This window comes from Coturnix japonica, chromosome 7 (assembly GCF_001577835.2).
Source record: "Coturnix japonica isolate 7356 chromosome 7, Coturnix japonica 2.1, whole genome shotgun sequence".
Classification (NCBI taxonomy): Eukaryota; Metazoa; Chordata; class Aves; order Galliformes; family Phasianidae; genus Coturnix; species Coturnix japonica.
This window is the reverse complement of record NC_029522.1, coordinates 24,416,836-24,431,769: the sequence shown is the minus strand read 5'-3', so window position 1 is coordinate 24,431,769 and position 14,934 is coordinate 24,416,836. Positions and strand designations below refer to the sequence as shown.

The 14,934-nt window shown below is 61.3% G+C and overlaps 1 protein-coding gene across 1 annotated transcript; it reads left to right on the top strand.

Annotated features, from left to right (window-relative positions):
* Positions 1-1,529: 1,529 nt before the first annotated feature.
* On the top strand, positions 1,530-10,225 carry IHH (Indian hedgehog signaling molecule). Its single transcript, XM_015869227.2, has 3 exons — positions 1,530-2,309; positions 5,896-6,157; positions 8,476-10,225. The coding sequence occupies exons 1-3, from the start codon at positions 2,007-2,009 to the stop codon at positions 9,135-9,137; spliced, it is 1,227 nt and encodes a 408-aa protein (XP_015724713.1). The 5' UTR covers positions 1,530-2,006; the 3' UTR covers positions 9,138-10,225.
* Positions 10,226-14,934: the final 4,709 nt, after the last annotated feature.

Here is a 14,934-nt window from a genome sequence, read left to right as displayed (position 1 = left end):
CCCCTGGAAGGGGTTGCAGAGAACTTAGTGGTGTCCCCAGCCGCTCCTGAAGTGCTTCCTGGTGGGATGCTCTTCATATCTGGGCAGTGTTTATGAGCAGGTAACCATCCCATGTCCCATTTCCCATGCAGGAGTTGGGCCATCCCCACAGGTCCCTGCTGCATGGAGACACAGCAGGCTCTGCATTGAGGGGCAGAAGCCTGTCACTTCTTGCCATGCCCAGAGCCAATGCAGAGTACTGGGGCCCTTGGAGCCACAGTCACAACCAAGTCAGTTCCCTGTTTGCATCTCTCTGGGTCTCGTGGGGACATGGATTTTGTTCCAGTAAGGGCAGAGCCGGGCTGCTGCCAGTCTGGAGCTGGACAGGGGACAGGCATCTGTGACATGTGTACTGCAGAGACTGTTTGAGTCTGGTTTTGAATTAGAGAGGCAGGGAGCTGGGATTGCCCCACCAGCAGGAGTGCAGAGCAGCCTGCAACCTTAGCTCAGGCTCTGCACCTCCCGTGCCTGTGATGCACTGTGAGCTGTGCCCTTCCTGCAGCCCCAGAGAGAGGGACAAGGAGAGGTTCTGTGACAGCTCTCTGCCCTTCCTGCTGTCTCCCATAGGATGCTCTGCTGGAAGAGTCAGCTTAGATGTGCAAGTGTTAGGGATGGGGACTGCAGGCAGAGCTTCTTGCTCCATCACGTGTGGGATCATCAAGACACCAAGCATCCTGGGCTGTGGCAGACCTTCGTGCAAGCTCTGACCCCGATGCAGACACCTCACGGCAGCTTTGCTCTGCATCTCCTGCAAAGGAAACAGTCCTCCGTGGCCACTGGATAGCAGCATCCCAAGTGCATGGGTGCTGCTGGTAGCATCCCACTGCCTGGATGGCTCTGTCTCCATCACCCAGTACAGACCTGCAGCTATTCCAGCCTGGCCTTGCCGTGTGCCCACTCAAGGGATGTGAGGGGCTGTCCCTGCCAAGGTGGTGTTCGTAGGGCCATCCCGAGGCACTGCCTCACCTGGGAAGGACATAGGGAACTTGCAGGGGTGCAAGCAGAGTGCAGCCGGACCCCTCCCAGGCATGCAGCTGGGGGAGAACCAGGGGGGCCCCGTGAACCCTCGCTCCTGAAATCAGGGTGTTGTATTTACTTTCCCCTTTTGGCAGCTAGAAGGGGAAGCCCATCCCAGCCCCTCATTGTTGTCTCAGCGAGTTAATCAGATGCCATAATCCTGTTGTGGAAATATCGGGCCTCCCTGGAAACAATGGGGAGCGAGAATATTGTGGTTAAATTTCAACCAGCTGCCTCCCTGCTCTGTTTGATCCCCGCCCGCAGGCCCGGGCCCCTGGCGAGCAGGCGGCGCGGCGGGGGCCGGAGCCCCGGGGGTGCCACCTTGTGCCCGGGGGTGTCCCGGGGTGGGGGGCGTCGGGCCGGGCGGTGCGGCGGGGGCGGCCCCGAGGGGCAGGTGTCGGGGTGGGCTGCGGGGCTCGACCGGTGGGAGGAGGCTGCGGGCGGCCCGGGGCAGGTTCCGCGGGGAGGAGGCGAGGGAGGGAGGGCACTGGGAGGCTGGGACACGGGCAGGGTGCGGTCCTGGCGGTTCCCGGTCCCGGATCTCTTCAATTTCCCCTCTCACTCCTGCCCGGGGAGCGGAGGCAGCGGCGGCTCCCGCTCCGGCTCCGGCTCCGGCCCCGCAGCGCTGACCGCCAGGGCGCAAACCGCGGGGGGCTCCGGCAGCGCCGATCCCCGCGCCCCGCAAGCGGCCGCTCTCCTGCCAAAACAAACGGCCCTTCGCTATTTATTGCCGCCGCCGGGGCACGGCAGCTCAGAGCGGCACGACAGCGGGCGGCCGCCGCACCGGGCAGCCGGAGCGCGCCGGGCAGCCGCCGCGCCCGCACCCGCAGCGGCACCTGCGCGCCGCATGGGGAGCCCCGGGGTGGGCGGCGGGAGCGGCGGCCGAGCATAGCGGGGCACCCGGAGCCGCCGGTCCCCCCTCGGGCCGCCCCGGGGCCGCCGGGCGCGCCATGAAGCCGGCGCGGCTGCTGCTGCTGCTGAGCGGGTGCGCGCTGCTGCTGGCGCCCGCCGTGCGCGGCTGCGGGCCGGGCAGGGTCGTGGGCAGCCGCCGCCGGCCGCCCCGCAAGCTCATCCCGCTCGCCTACAAGCAGTTCAGCCCCAACGTGCCCGAGAAGACGCTGGGGGCCAGCGGGCGCTACGAGGGCAAGATCGCGCGGAACTCGGAGCGCTTCAAGGAGCTCACGCCCAACTACAACCCCGACATCATCTTCAAGGACGAGGAGAACACCGGCGCCGACCGGCTCATGACCCAGGTACGGCCCCCGCCGCCGCCCGCTTCTCCCCCCGCGCCGGGCACCTGCGGGCACCGGGCTGACGGCACGGCCCGTTCGTTCGGGCGGGAGGCGGAGACCGGCGCCGCGGCCGCCCCATCCTGTCCCGGGCATCCCGGTGCCGCACGGGCATCCATCTCCCTGCTCCGCCGCGCTGCTCTGCCCCTTCGGCGGGGCTGGGCGAGTAGGAGCCGGAGCCGGCATCACCCCGGCCCCCCGAGGTGGCAGGACTCACGGCTGCTACACCGCAAGGTGTGTCTGGTGCCCCCGAACCGAGTCCCACTGTCCCCGGGCTGGCAGCCCCCTGCCCCGCTGTGCCCATCCTGCCTGTGCACCTCTGCTCCGCCTATCGGGGGGCGCAGCGGGAGCGCACGGAGCCCGGCGTGCTGGTGAGGAGTGGGCAGAGCGGCAGGTTTATCCCACTCGCTGTCCTTGTCCCCAGTGCTATGCCTCAGTGCCCCCACTTCCATCGTGTTCAGAGTAGGATGCCTGGCATGGGGCTGCCCCTCCTGGGTATGAAGAAGGGAACAACCGGTTGTTGCGAATGCTTTGCTGTTGCATTCGGCTTCAAAGTGCCCTGAGCCAGAGGGAAGGAGGGGGGGGACGGGACAGAGGACGGCAGCGGGCGGAGGGGGTGATGCCGGACGAAGGTTATTCTGTGTTTTAATATTGCCAGGAGAATGCCTGAGGGTTTCAGGAATGCAGATAAGGAGCCACACGGCCTTGTTCTAAGAAACCTGGCCATCGGCCTCAGTGCGGGGTTCCAGCCCGAGTAAGCTGCTGGAGGAGGCGGGGAGCAGATGGGTGCCTGCTGCACCCCAGGGCTGGGGATGGGCGTGTGAGCAGGATGGCCCCGGTGGCAGCAGCTGAGCCGGGCTCTGGCCATGGACTCTGCCCGAGGTGCTGGTGACAAGAAAAGGAGAATGGCGCGGGTGCTGGCTTGACAGTTCTGTAACCCTGTGTGCCCCAAGGGCAGGGGCTATGGCACGGGGAGGTTTTCAGACCAGGGGACGCAGCAGAGGGGTTGAGTTCCCCCTGTAAGTTGCTGATCCCCGGAGCCTGCAGCCCTGATGCAGAACAGCTTCGTACCCAGGGACGCTGAGGAATTAGTGAACTCTGCCATTCTTTGTAACCTGATGGTACGGTGGGTACCGCAGTGTCCTGGGGTTTGTCCACATTGCCGAGGAGATGCTGTGACTTCTGGTATCTCACTTCCATCCCGCAGCCCTCCGGGCTCATCCTGTGCCCCTGGCTGTGGGAGATGCTCCCAGACATAGGAGCTCGGGCACCGTGCCCTGCCACGGGCTGGAAAAAGCCATTGACCCAACTCCTCATCCCTTCCCCCAGTGCCCTGGCTTTTACTGCTGTTGACTCACTTCAAACCTGTTTTCTTTCCCCAAGTCCAAGGGTCTGGGTGTCCCAGGCAGCCGGAAGATGCCGCCTGCTTAGGGGGGTGGGTAGTGCTGCTCTCTGCCCGCCTTTACTTTATCGTTTCATCTTCCTCAAGAATTCCAGTGTGTTTGCTCTTGCTGGTCCCACTCGGAGGTGCTGAGATAAGGCTGGAGGCAGAGCTCGCCTCACCTCTCCCCACAGCCTGGCCCAGGAATGTCCCCAGCCCCCTGCCCCCACGGTGTCCCCACCCCACACCCCACACCACTCCCCATCACCCCTCACAGACCCTCGTGGTGTAGAGACCGTCTTTGCAGAGGTGATTAATTTCTCATGGGGAGCTTGCAGTGGGACTTCTGGCTTTCTCTGGGATAAACCTCACCTGAGGGCAGGTATAGGGTGACCGTTCTTCTCCTAGCCATGCTCTGGGCTTGGGGGCAGCTGTGGCCCATTGCACTCCAGTGCTGAGGCGATGAGTCCCGGGTTTCCCGATGACTCTGCCCTGCCCCGGAGCTGTGTCCTTCCTCCAGTCCTTCTGCTGCGGGACTCAGTCCTGCCCACAGTCTGGGCATGAGAAAGAAGTCGTGCCAGCGCCTGGTGGCAGAGAGCATCTCTCCGCTCAGCCCAGCCTGACATCCCCAGGGTCTTCTCTTACCTTGCCCGTCCCCACCCGCTCTCTGCATCCCACCTGCTCTCCCTCTTTCTCCTTATTTGTCACCTCTCGTCGCTCCTCGCTGCCGGTACCTGCTGCCCGCTGGTCCCCTCCTGCTCCCTACCCGCTCTGACACCTGCTGGCCACCGAGGGCACAGGCAGGGCCGCCCGGCTCGGGACTCCGGGACACCGGCAGCCTGGTGCTGCGCTGCGGGGACCCCTCTGGGGACGAGGTGGCGTGTCCCTGGGCTGGTGTCAGCCGGCGGGGGACAGCACTTGGAGGGTCTTGGTGTGCGTCCCCTGCAGGGAGCACCGGGAGGGTGGAGGGGACAAACGGGTCCCAGAGCGGGGCGGTGAGGGGACACCTGGAGCAACACAGTGTGGCACCGGGGGCTCCTCACTTCTGCAGGGCACGGACCCGAACCCTCTCACTGGGGTCCTTGGAGTCCTCGTGCCTGCACAGAGTGGCACCGCGCTGGTGCTCGCTGAGGACAAAAGTCGCTCCCCTCCCTTCTCCTCCGCTCCCCTGGGCACTGTTTGTCCAACACCTTCCTGCCTTATCTCCCCACGCCCAGGGAGCCACGAGACGAGGGTAGAGGCGCTCCCCTGCCCCATGTGGAGCAAAGGCCTGCCGGGCACTGCCCTCCCCAGGGCCCGCGCCGTGCCAAGAGCGAGTGGAGTTCCCCTGGAGCAGCACCCCAGAGTAGGGACAGGTGATGGGGGACAGGGAGAGGGCAAACCTACTGGGGCAGCTCCCTGCAGGTTCTGTGTGAGGGCCTTTCTGATCCACTCGGCACCCAGCAGCAGGTCTACAGCCCCGCTTCATGCTCTCTGTGGCACTGTCTCATGACCTGTGTGTGCTGCTGCCAGCATGACAGTCTGCAACAGGAGATCCAGCACCAGGCTGTGACCGTATGAAGCATCCCCCACAGTGTGTGCTTTTAGCCTGCTGCCCTGTTGTGTCATTTCATGCTTCCCAGGACTTACCCCCATATGGGACCACCACTGGTCCTTTTTTTTTCCTATATCCCCTACTGGGCAGTCAGCCCACCCGCCCCACTTTATCCAGAAGCACCTCAGTACCATCCATATCTCTTTCTCTGCACCTTTTCCATCTGACCTCCATCCCTCTTACAGGCAGAGGAGGGACCCAAAGTGCAGGCTGTACTGGCAGAGCTGGACCAGGTTTAGTCCCATCCATGACGCAGCTGCGGGTGGAGCAGCTGTGCTGGGGGAAGTGGACAGGGCTGCATCTCTGAGGGGTGCTTTGGGGCAAGAAAAGGACAGGACTAAGCCAGCCAGCTCACTTGTCTGGCCCTTATGGCCACAAGCTGTGGGGCTTTGAGGACCTGCTGTTGTTCCTCAGCCCTTGTGTCAGGGACATGTGGAAGTGGGCTCACGCCATGTGGACAGGATGGATGAGGTTGTGAGGCCGCTGTGCCCCTGGGGCAGTGATGGAAGTGCAGTGCAACTTGGGCAGAACCCCCACCCCAAAGCCCTTTACTGACTGTGCCCCCCATCCCGCAGCGCTGCAAGGACCGCCTGAACTCCCTGGCCATCTCCGTGATGAACCAGTGGCCGGGGGTGAAGCTGCGGGTGACCGAGGGCTGGGATGAGGACGGCCACCACTCCGAGGAATCGCTGCACTACGAGGGCCGGGCTGTGGACATCACCACGTCGGATCGGGACCGACACAAGTACGGGATGCTGGCCCGCCTGGCCGTGGAGGCCGGCTTCGACTGGGTCTACTATGAGTCCAAGGCGCACATCCACTGCTCAGTCAAGTCAGGTAAGGATGGAGGGGACACGGGGCTGGGGGGCAGCCTCGTGCTTCAGGGTGCTGTGGGCCTGGCTGGCTGATGGGGTGCTGCTGGGGGAGTGCTGTGCCAGGCAGTGGGGCCGGGCATGAGGCACAGCTCCGTGTCCAGAAGTGCCACGGGGCAGATTCCCTATGCTCATTCTCTCCACCCTTTCCCCACCCTACACACCCTTTTTGCCCCCATGTGCCCATCGCTGCTGCCTCCCCTACCCTTGCAGTCCCTTAGCCCCCATCCAGCCCTGCTCTCCACAGCAACACTCAGCCAGACCTGGGGTGTCCCATGGCCATTGTGAGACAAGGGCACCCTAGAAAGGTGTCCTGCAGTCAGGCCCCTGCTGTGGAGGGGTGTTGGGGGCTGCGGGAAACTGGGGACAGGTCTGGGTGCTGTGCGCGCTGGCGTTGCTCTGTTCTCGGGTGGTGCCGTGCGGGGCAATGCTGCAGGATGTGACGGTGTAGGGTGCACCGCCGGGGGACAAGAGCTGTGCTCGGGGTCCTGCACAACTCCCGTCCCCTCCCGGCCGCGCTGGCTGCGTGCGGCAGAGGGCAGCAGCGGCCCACGCACGGCGCGGGGCACCCATATATATACGGGCTGCCGGGACGCGTCGGGAGAGCTCCCCACTGCTCGTGGGCTTGCGCGTGCGTGGGGACAGCCGCAGCGCCGGGCTCCCAGCGCACTGTGCCTGTCGTACCGCTCTAGCCCGCGCCCAGCGGCCCGACGCCCCCCGACGGCAGCCGGTCCCCCCGCGCTGACCCCATCCCCGATGCCAGGACGGCCCGCGATGGACGTGGGGCGACCGCGGCGCAGAGAGGAAGCGACGCGGCCCCGCAGCAGAGGGACGAAGCGTGGGCGAAGCGCCGGGGTTCCCCCATCCCGGGGAGCCCGGCGGGGCCGGCCGCAGGAGCGGGGCCGGGCTCTGGAGCGAGGACCGTGACCCCGGTGCGTGGGGGCTGGCCTGAGGAGTGGGGCTGTGCCCCTGGAAAAGGACCGAGACTCTGAGAGCCCCCCGGACTGATGGAAGACAGATGCTGCAAGTGGGGCCCCGAGATCCTGGAGGGCTTTGGGGGACGGGTCGGAGCCTCATCGCTCACATCAGCAATCCCCCATGAATGTGGATCCCCCATATTTATCCCTAAAGCCAGGGGAACCCCGGGGCAGTGTGGTGGAGGTTGTGGGGCGCAGCCCCCCAGCGCTGTGTACAGAGGGCAGCCGGGCTGCCTGGTAGTAAATGGCTTTTATTTTTGTATGGATGGCCACGTGGCCTGGTGTATGTATTGTGTCCCTTTGGGTCCCCCTGCACCCACGCACCCCTCCGTGTCCGGTGCCTGTGCCCCCGCTCCTGCCAGATGCCTCCCTTCTCCTTCTGCCAGCCCCTGTCTGGGGACGTGGGGTGCAGGGCTGGGGACCTGTCCCTTGCTGGGAGCAGGCACGGGGCAGACATTGCACCTCGTCTGAGCAATAAAAGGATTCTGTCCCACAGATGGGTGACTCTCTTCATGGGGCTGGGAGCTGGGGGCTGAGTGATCTTGGGGGAAGGCTGCTGGGTTAGGTCGGGAGTGGGGTAGGTTGGGGCTGGATCCTGGGCAAGGTGCCCCAGTGGTGGGAGGGCATCACATAGAACCTAAGAGAGGACTGGAAGAGACAGGGCTGCTAGGGGGGCTGAACACCACTCCTTGGAAAGCCAGCATTCCCTAACTGGGTCAGTGTTCTCTAACTGAGAACCTGGTGGCTTGTCCTGGCTGTGGGCTGTGACACCTCCCTCCAGCTCAGAGAGGGGTTGTAGGGAGGGTGGAGTGAGCAGCAGGTGGGAGGAGGGGGCTGCAGCATGGGATGAAGACAATCTGTAGGGCTACATGCAGCATCCCGCCACTGCGCCTCGCTGCATCCCTGAGTGGTACCCAGGCAGGTAGGGGACAGGCAGGCAGTTCCCACACACCCTGGGCACACAGTGCAGGGCTTGCAGGTTTGGGTGTTTCCCCCACTGCCTTGTGTGTTCGCGCTGCCCTTTGCCCTGGGGCTGCCCTTTGCCCAGGGCACTCCCTATACCAGCAGGTTTGGGGGCCCTGCTTTGCAGAGCAGCACTGCAGTGGGTCACAGCTGCTGGCAGGCACAGCTCGGCACCCCTGGCAGCACAGTGGCAGACGTAGGGCTGTGTGCAGGGAGCTGTGCACATCGGCAATGCCGGGGCGATGTTATCCTTGTGGGGCAGCATGGGGCCTCCATGCACTGTGGGGAGATGCTCGGGGTCTTGCAGACGGGTAACCCTCTCCTTTGCTCTCTCCCTGTGCAGAGCACTCAGCTGCCGCGAAGACGGGTGGCTGCTTCCCTGGGCGGGCGCTGGCAACGCTGGAGAATGGTGCCCGGACCCCACTGTGGGCACTGCGGCCAGGCCAGCGGGTGCTGGCGATGGATGGGGCGGGCCGGCCCACCTACAGCGACTTCCTGGCCTTCCTGGACAAGGAGCCGCGTGCCCTCACCGCCTTCCATGTCATCGAGACGCAGCAGCCGCCCCGGCGCCTGGCCCTGACACCCACCCACCTGCTCTTCGTGGCCGACAACGCCTCGGCGCCCGCTGCCCAATTCCGCCCCACCTTTGCCAGCCACGTGCAGCCCGGACACTTTGTGCTGGTGGCGGTGGGCTCAGGGGAGCTGCAGCCCGCCAAAGTGGTGGGGGTGAGGGGCCGGATGGACGTGGGGGCTTATGCCCCGCTGACACGACATGGGACGCTGGTTGTGGACGACATGGTGGCCTCGTGCTTCGCCCTGGTGCAGGAGCAGCAGCTGGCTCAGATGGCTTTCTGGCCTCTGCGGCTCTACCACAGCCTGCTGGGGGCAACAGGGGTGCAGGGCGATGGTGTGCACTGGTACTCGGGGCTGCTCTACCGCCTGGGCAGGATGCTGCTGCCCCCCGACAGCTTCCACCCACTGGGGGTGCCCCAGGCTGAGAGCTGAGGGTGTACCAGCAGAGGAGGTGGCAGTGTGGGGACCCACCCCCAGCTGAGCCCACATTGGGCTGGGGGGCTGCATCCACCCCAGAGCTGTGGGGGCTTTGCCCCACACGCCCCTTCCTCACCCCTTTGCTGGTGGGATCCACATGCTGCTATTTGTGTGTGTGCGTGCGATGTGCGTGTGTGTGTGCAGGGCTGGGGAGTGAGGACCAGAGGCTGCACCCAGGGCTCCCAGTAGCTGCAGCTGGGGAGGCTTTGGGGAAGGGGGGGGCAGGTGCTTTGTGAGGTGATGCCATTCCCAGCCCTGGATTGTGGCAGCTGGAAAGAGGGGGATGCAGGTACTGGGATTGAAAGAAGGGCACACCCAAACCAGAGCCTTGTGTGGAGGGGATGGCGTAGATGCGGTGTGAGACCCATGACTTGGTTGCGTGGTGCTGCCAGGACAACAGGCTTGGAAACAGGACCCAAAGGCAGCACCGTACCCACCCTGCCTGCAGGGACAGCGTAACAGCACGGGGGAGCTGCTCTGGGATCGCACCCTAGGTATGCAGCCCTGCAGGAGGAGCACGGAGGAAGCAGCTCCCTCTTTGCCTTCTCCAGGCTCAGCCCCAAATCCCTGCATTTGCATCCAAAGCTATAAAGCCCCCAGGTGCTGCCCTCCTGCTCCAGCACCCCACACCCTCAGGGTATCTCATTGCTGCTTGCCCACTCTGGGGGCCTGGGGGGGTCCCGTCAGAGCCACAGCCACAGTCACACGTCTTTATTTATTTATCTGCTCTTTGTATGTACCATAGCCGGGAGGCACCATGGGCGCGTGCAGGGTAAGAGGGGAATGGGATGGGTGGGCAAGCTGGTTTATTTGGTAGGAGGGGATTTGTTTTGTTTAGGTTTTTGTTTGTTGTTTTTTTTCTTTTTTTTTTTTTAATTTTTTTTTTTTTTTAATGAAAAGCAGAAATTATTTAAAGATTATTTTAAAGCACAGTTTTGCTGGTGATTGTTGTCCAGGGCAAAGCAGGTGTACTTTTGTCTCTTCACTGGATGTACCTTTCCTGGTTGGGGACATGGCCCAATAAATCTGTCATCTCCCAGGCGGGTGCTGTGAGCTGTGGTGTGGGGGGAGCCAGCCCCATGGGGGGATGCAGTGTGGTCAGCCTACAGCCCCCAGGGTGAGCAGAGCACACTGAGAGCTGGGCCAGTGGGAGAGAGATGTTCTATGTGGGGTATATCTAAAGCAGAGCTTTTCCTGAGACCCCATAGCGCAGTGAGTGTACAGCAATTCGATGACAGCGTCTAATTTAAGGGCTCTACGAGGTAGCATGGCTAATTTAATTAGGTTCTTATTACAGGGAAGGACAAATTGGTCCCCGGGGGGCCTGGGGTCAGGCCTTGGAGAGGTGCTTTATGGAGTGAGATTTCAATCGGGGGCTGCATGACGGGAGCCCGAGGCGGGAGCTGTGGGGCAGAGGGGACACTCATGGCCATGCTCTCATTCCAACTCAGCACCAGCCCAGTGCTGAGCCTGACCCCTCATGTGCCAGTTGTGCCCTGTAGTGCTGTGGGCATTGCCAGACCAGATGGGCATCTGTGCCATTGCCAGATGGGTATCAGTGGGCACAGAGGAAATGGTCTTTGCCCCCATTAGAGGATGCTGTGAGTACAGGGGGCTCCTTTGGGGTGGGAGCAGGGAAGTGGGTGAGTCTCAGATCATGGCAGCAAGGGGGAGAGAGGGGATCCAGAAATAAGATTTTGGATTGTTTCCCTTGCTGAAGCCCCATAATCTCCCCCGTAGCCCCATACAGCCCCATGGTAAGGACAGTGAGGACAAAACGATGCCAGTCCCGGTGAGGGGGTCCCTCCAGTGCCCCATCCCATCCCGTGCCCCTGCGTTGTGATGGATGGGTTGGTGATGGATGGGGATGCCGGTGGGTGGCCGGCAGAAGGGCTGGGTCGGGGAGGGTACCACAATGGCTGTCTCCCCATCAATTTGTCCTCATTACCATGTGAATTGTGGGCGGGGGAGAGAGGAAGAGCATGTGGCGGCGGAAGAACCCCCCCACATGTTGCCATCTGGGGCATCACGGCATTTCCACACCCATCCAGCTCCGTCTGAGAGCCTTAACCCCCTCCCGGCCCCACATGAGGGGAGGAGAGGTCCCACCCCCTATTCACAGCCTTGAAAAGGATACAAGGCCCGGCGATGTTAACAAGGGTTGGGGGCAGCCCCGTCCCCGGCCTTCCCGTCTGTCCCTCTCCCCAGAGCCTTCTGCTGCAGCCTTACTCCCGTCCCAGCCCTGTGCTGGGCTCCCAGTGGGATTAGAGTGCCATTGCCATAGGGAAGAAGGGAGCACCCCAAAAGCATCTTCTGCTTGTGGGACAAGAGCAGGGCTGAGCAGGGGGATCTCAGGGCCAGAAGGGGTTCATCACCAAGTTCACCCCCCGCCCACCCCCCCAGCACTGCCGGGTGCTGCAGCTCAGTCTGCTCCAGCCTCCAGTCTCACTTCCATTAGCTTAATTTCTCTTAATGACTTTTTGGAGCAATGTAGCTCCAGGGGCAGGACCCTGATCTCTGCAGCACTGTTCATGCTACGTTGTCCTTTTCCCCATGGCTGTGGGGTACCCAGGACAGCAGGATTCGCTGTGTGAGCATGCGGGATGAGGAAAGCTTTAATCAGGACTCTTTCCTTAATAAATCACCCCACGCCCTCCCTCCTGCTCTAATAACTGGGCCCCACCACCACAACAATGCACCTAATGGAACGATTTATTTTCATAATGGTGCTGGTGGGGAGAAGGGGTGGCCGGGGCGGGGGCAGCACGCACTGGGGCAGGAGTTTCTAATTAGTGAATGAAATTTGATGTAAAGCTGGAGGAAGATGGATTTGCTGCTTGACAAGGGGCCTTTCAGCTCATCAAATGTGCCCGAACAGGGAGGTAAATTAAATTATTTCTAATTCTTTGCTAACCTCTAGGGAGCCACCCCCCCCTTCCTTCTCCCCAGCAAAAGGTGGGACTGCTCCTGAGCTGAGGAGGTGCTGACAGACTGCGGCTGAAGGGAAGGGATCAGGTTCTGGGAAGGGACGGGGATGGGGACAGTGGGATGAGTTGGGTCTCAACGAGGTGGGATGCAATAGGATGGGATGGATGTTGTGGGATGGATCACAATGAAGTGGTACGGGATGCAGCAGGATGGGATGAGATGAAGTGGGATGGAGTGGGCTGCCACAGGTTTTGCGGGGAGGATGGGGAAGGCAAAGGTGGTGGCAGAGGGAAGAGCTGCAAATGGTCAATAAGTAATCAAATGATGATCTCAGTCCAAGCCCCCCATCCATGCTCATTATCCCAAAGAGAGGTGGAGCAGGGCTGAAATACAGCCAGCAGTAAGGAAATGGCATCCGAAGCCTCCAGGGCATTGGGTTTTGAAGAGGCGATTGATCCTGAAGAAGGTGAAGGGGATGCTCGGGCACAGAGACCGTGCCCAAGAATGGGGGGAAAGGTGGGAATGGAAGAGCTGTGCCTTATTGCAAAGGAAGCTCTGCAGCAGTGATGAGGGCAGTCCCTCACTGCTGGGCACAGGCGCAGAACGATCTGTGCTGAGCCAACACTCCAGGAATTTAATTTGCTTAATATATTCCCTGGGAAAGAAGAAAATAAATAAGTGGCACCTTGCGTGCCCCCATGGCTCACTCTCGCAACGGAGGTGTCAGCTTAACGAGCCGAAGCCCTCAGCCTGATTAACCAGCCGCTGCTCCCACTAATAGGGAGCCACCGAGCCGCATGATTGATGTAAAGGAGCATTAGCCCAGTAGCACACTGCTGTGTGGAGGTGCTGTGCCTCAGCCCCTTGCTCCTGCCCAGGCACAGGTCAAGGACAGAGATGGCTCCCACCTCCCTGAGTCAGATCCCTCTGCCTCACTGCTCTGCCAGGTCAGGCTTTGGGACTGTGTGGCTGAGCGCTGTGCTCTTCCCTGAGGCCATTTGGGGACACTGAGGCACAGGGATGGTGACAACCCAGCTGCTTGGCAGCTTTAATCTGCAGACCCCCTGCCACACCACTTGGTCCCACCCATTCCTCACTCAGCCACTTCTGCAGACATAGAAAGGTCCTTCTTGCCTGTCCTTCCATCTGTTGCCCCTTACTGAGGTGCCCTGGGTGTTATTGCAGAGACATCGCCAGTCCCCTGCCATTCCTGCCCAGTGCCATCACCACCCCCTGCTTTGGGGAAGGGTTAATCAGCAGCCAGGGAGACAAGGTAATAAATGGCCGTTATCTCGTTAATGAGCTGACATTAATTAGAACCCAAGGTCCTGGGAGAAGCGGCTGATTTATCCAGTCACCCTGGGAGCAGGTTAGGAGCTGACTCCATGGAAAGACCATTAGAGAGGAGGAGGTGAGTCTGTGCTGGGGATCACACTATGCTGTACCCACAGCTCAGCCCTGGCTCCCTTCCCTCTGAGTGAGCAGCTCCAACCCCACAGGAGTGAAGCAGAGGATCCTGGAGCTGACAGGATACCTCCCACCTTCCTGAACAACGCCAGGCTGTTAGATACAATGCCTTTCTCCTAGAAGCCAAAGCCTGGGGCACAGCCACAGATCTGCTGGAGACATGCTTGGGCTCCCACTGCTGCAGGGTTGATTAAGAGCTATTATCCCCTTGGTTAACGTGCCTGGGCCACCCACAGGTGACTTCTGGTCTGTTCATTTTATCACAGCTCTCTGTGGGGATGGTGGTTTGTTTACCTTCCCCACTGGCCTCCTGCAGCTTCCCAGAGCCTAGAGATAGGGGCAGCAGGTGATGGTCGGGGCTCTCATGAAACCAAGGGCAACCCAGTCAACCACACAACCCCAGCAGCAGGGCTTGGTGGTCTATGGTCAACCAAAACAGCAGGTTAGGTGCAAATTGAGACACAGCCTTGGCATCTGTGACCTGAGCTTGGTGCTCAGGCTGCCCTGGTTCCTGCATGAAGATACCTTCTGCCTAGGGAGGGCAGAGGTAAAGGGCCAGGCCACAGCCCTGTTCTCTTATTGCAATAAGCAGATCTAGTTAGCAACCAGGTGAGCTGTCACCAGAGGAGCTGATGGATGGGGAAGCAAGTTCCCTCCTTCCTGAGGCGGGAAATGAAGCTAATCAGAGCTCGGACACCTTAATCCAGCTCTGATCTGATTAATGCCCCTAAAGACTGTGAACTCATCAGCACCCCAGCATCTATCACTGCCTGCATCCCGCCCCTTCTGCTGGGCTCTCCTGGCTTTGCTCTCCTCCCCACGTGCTGGGTGCCCTCCTGGGAATGGCCGCTGTGTAGCTGTTCCCATACAGGGATTTGGGTATGGAGTGATCTTGTGTAACGGAAGGAGGAAGTTGTCCCATCCATCATAAGACCTTTGGACCTCAGTGGTGTGGGTGCAGGGAGCTCAGTGGGCTCCAGTCCAGGCAGGATGGGCTCAGGAAGAGAAAGCTTTGGAGCTGTTGGGCAGAGGAGAGGGGGGGAAGTCCGGGCCCACTTCTTGCTCTAAAATCTCAGGGGATTCGGCAATGGTAGAAAAAACAGGTGAAGGGGAAAGAAACACACAGATGGAACCTCCGTTTAGTGGTTAGAGTATTTAAGCAGGGATATAGCAGCTACCTCATCTACCTTCCAAAGGACCGTTGGCTGGACAGAAGCTTGGGTTTGATGCAAGGGTTGGACCCAGGGATAGACAAGCGCAGATCTGCTCACAGATGTTCTGCCTCTCCCCAAAGGTCGGAGCCAGTGGGTTTGGGCCAGCTCTGCTCCTGCTTACCCACCTGTCCTAGAGCAGCCAA

Excerpts from the sequence above, each read along its gene's own strand:
- IHH (XM_015869227.2), top strand. The coding sequence starts at position 2,007 with ATGAAGCCGGCGCGGCTGCTGCTGCTGCTGAGCGGGTGCGCGCTGCTG. Across the intron at positions 2,310-5,895 it reads CCGACCGGCTCATGACCCAG|CGCTGCAAGGACCGCCTGAA; the intron begins GTACGGCCCCCG and ends CCCATCCCGCAG. Across the intron at positions 6,158-8,475 it reads CCACTGCTCAGTCAAGTCAG|AGCACTCAGCTGCCGCGAAG; the intron begins GTAAGGATGGAG and ends CTCCCTGTGCAG.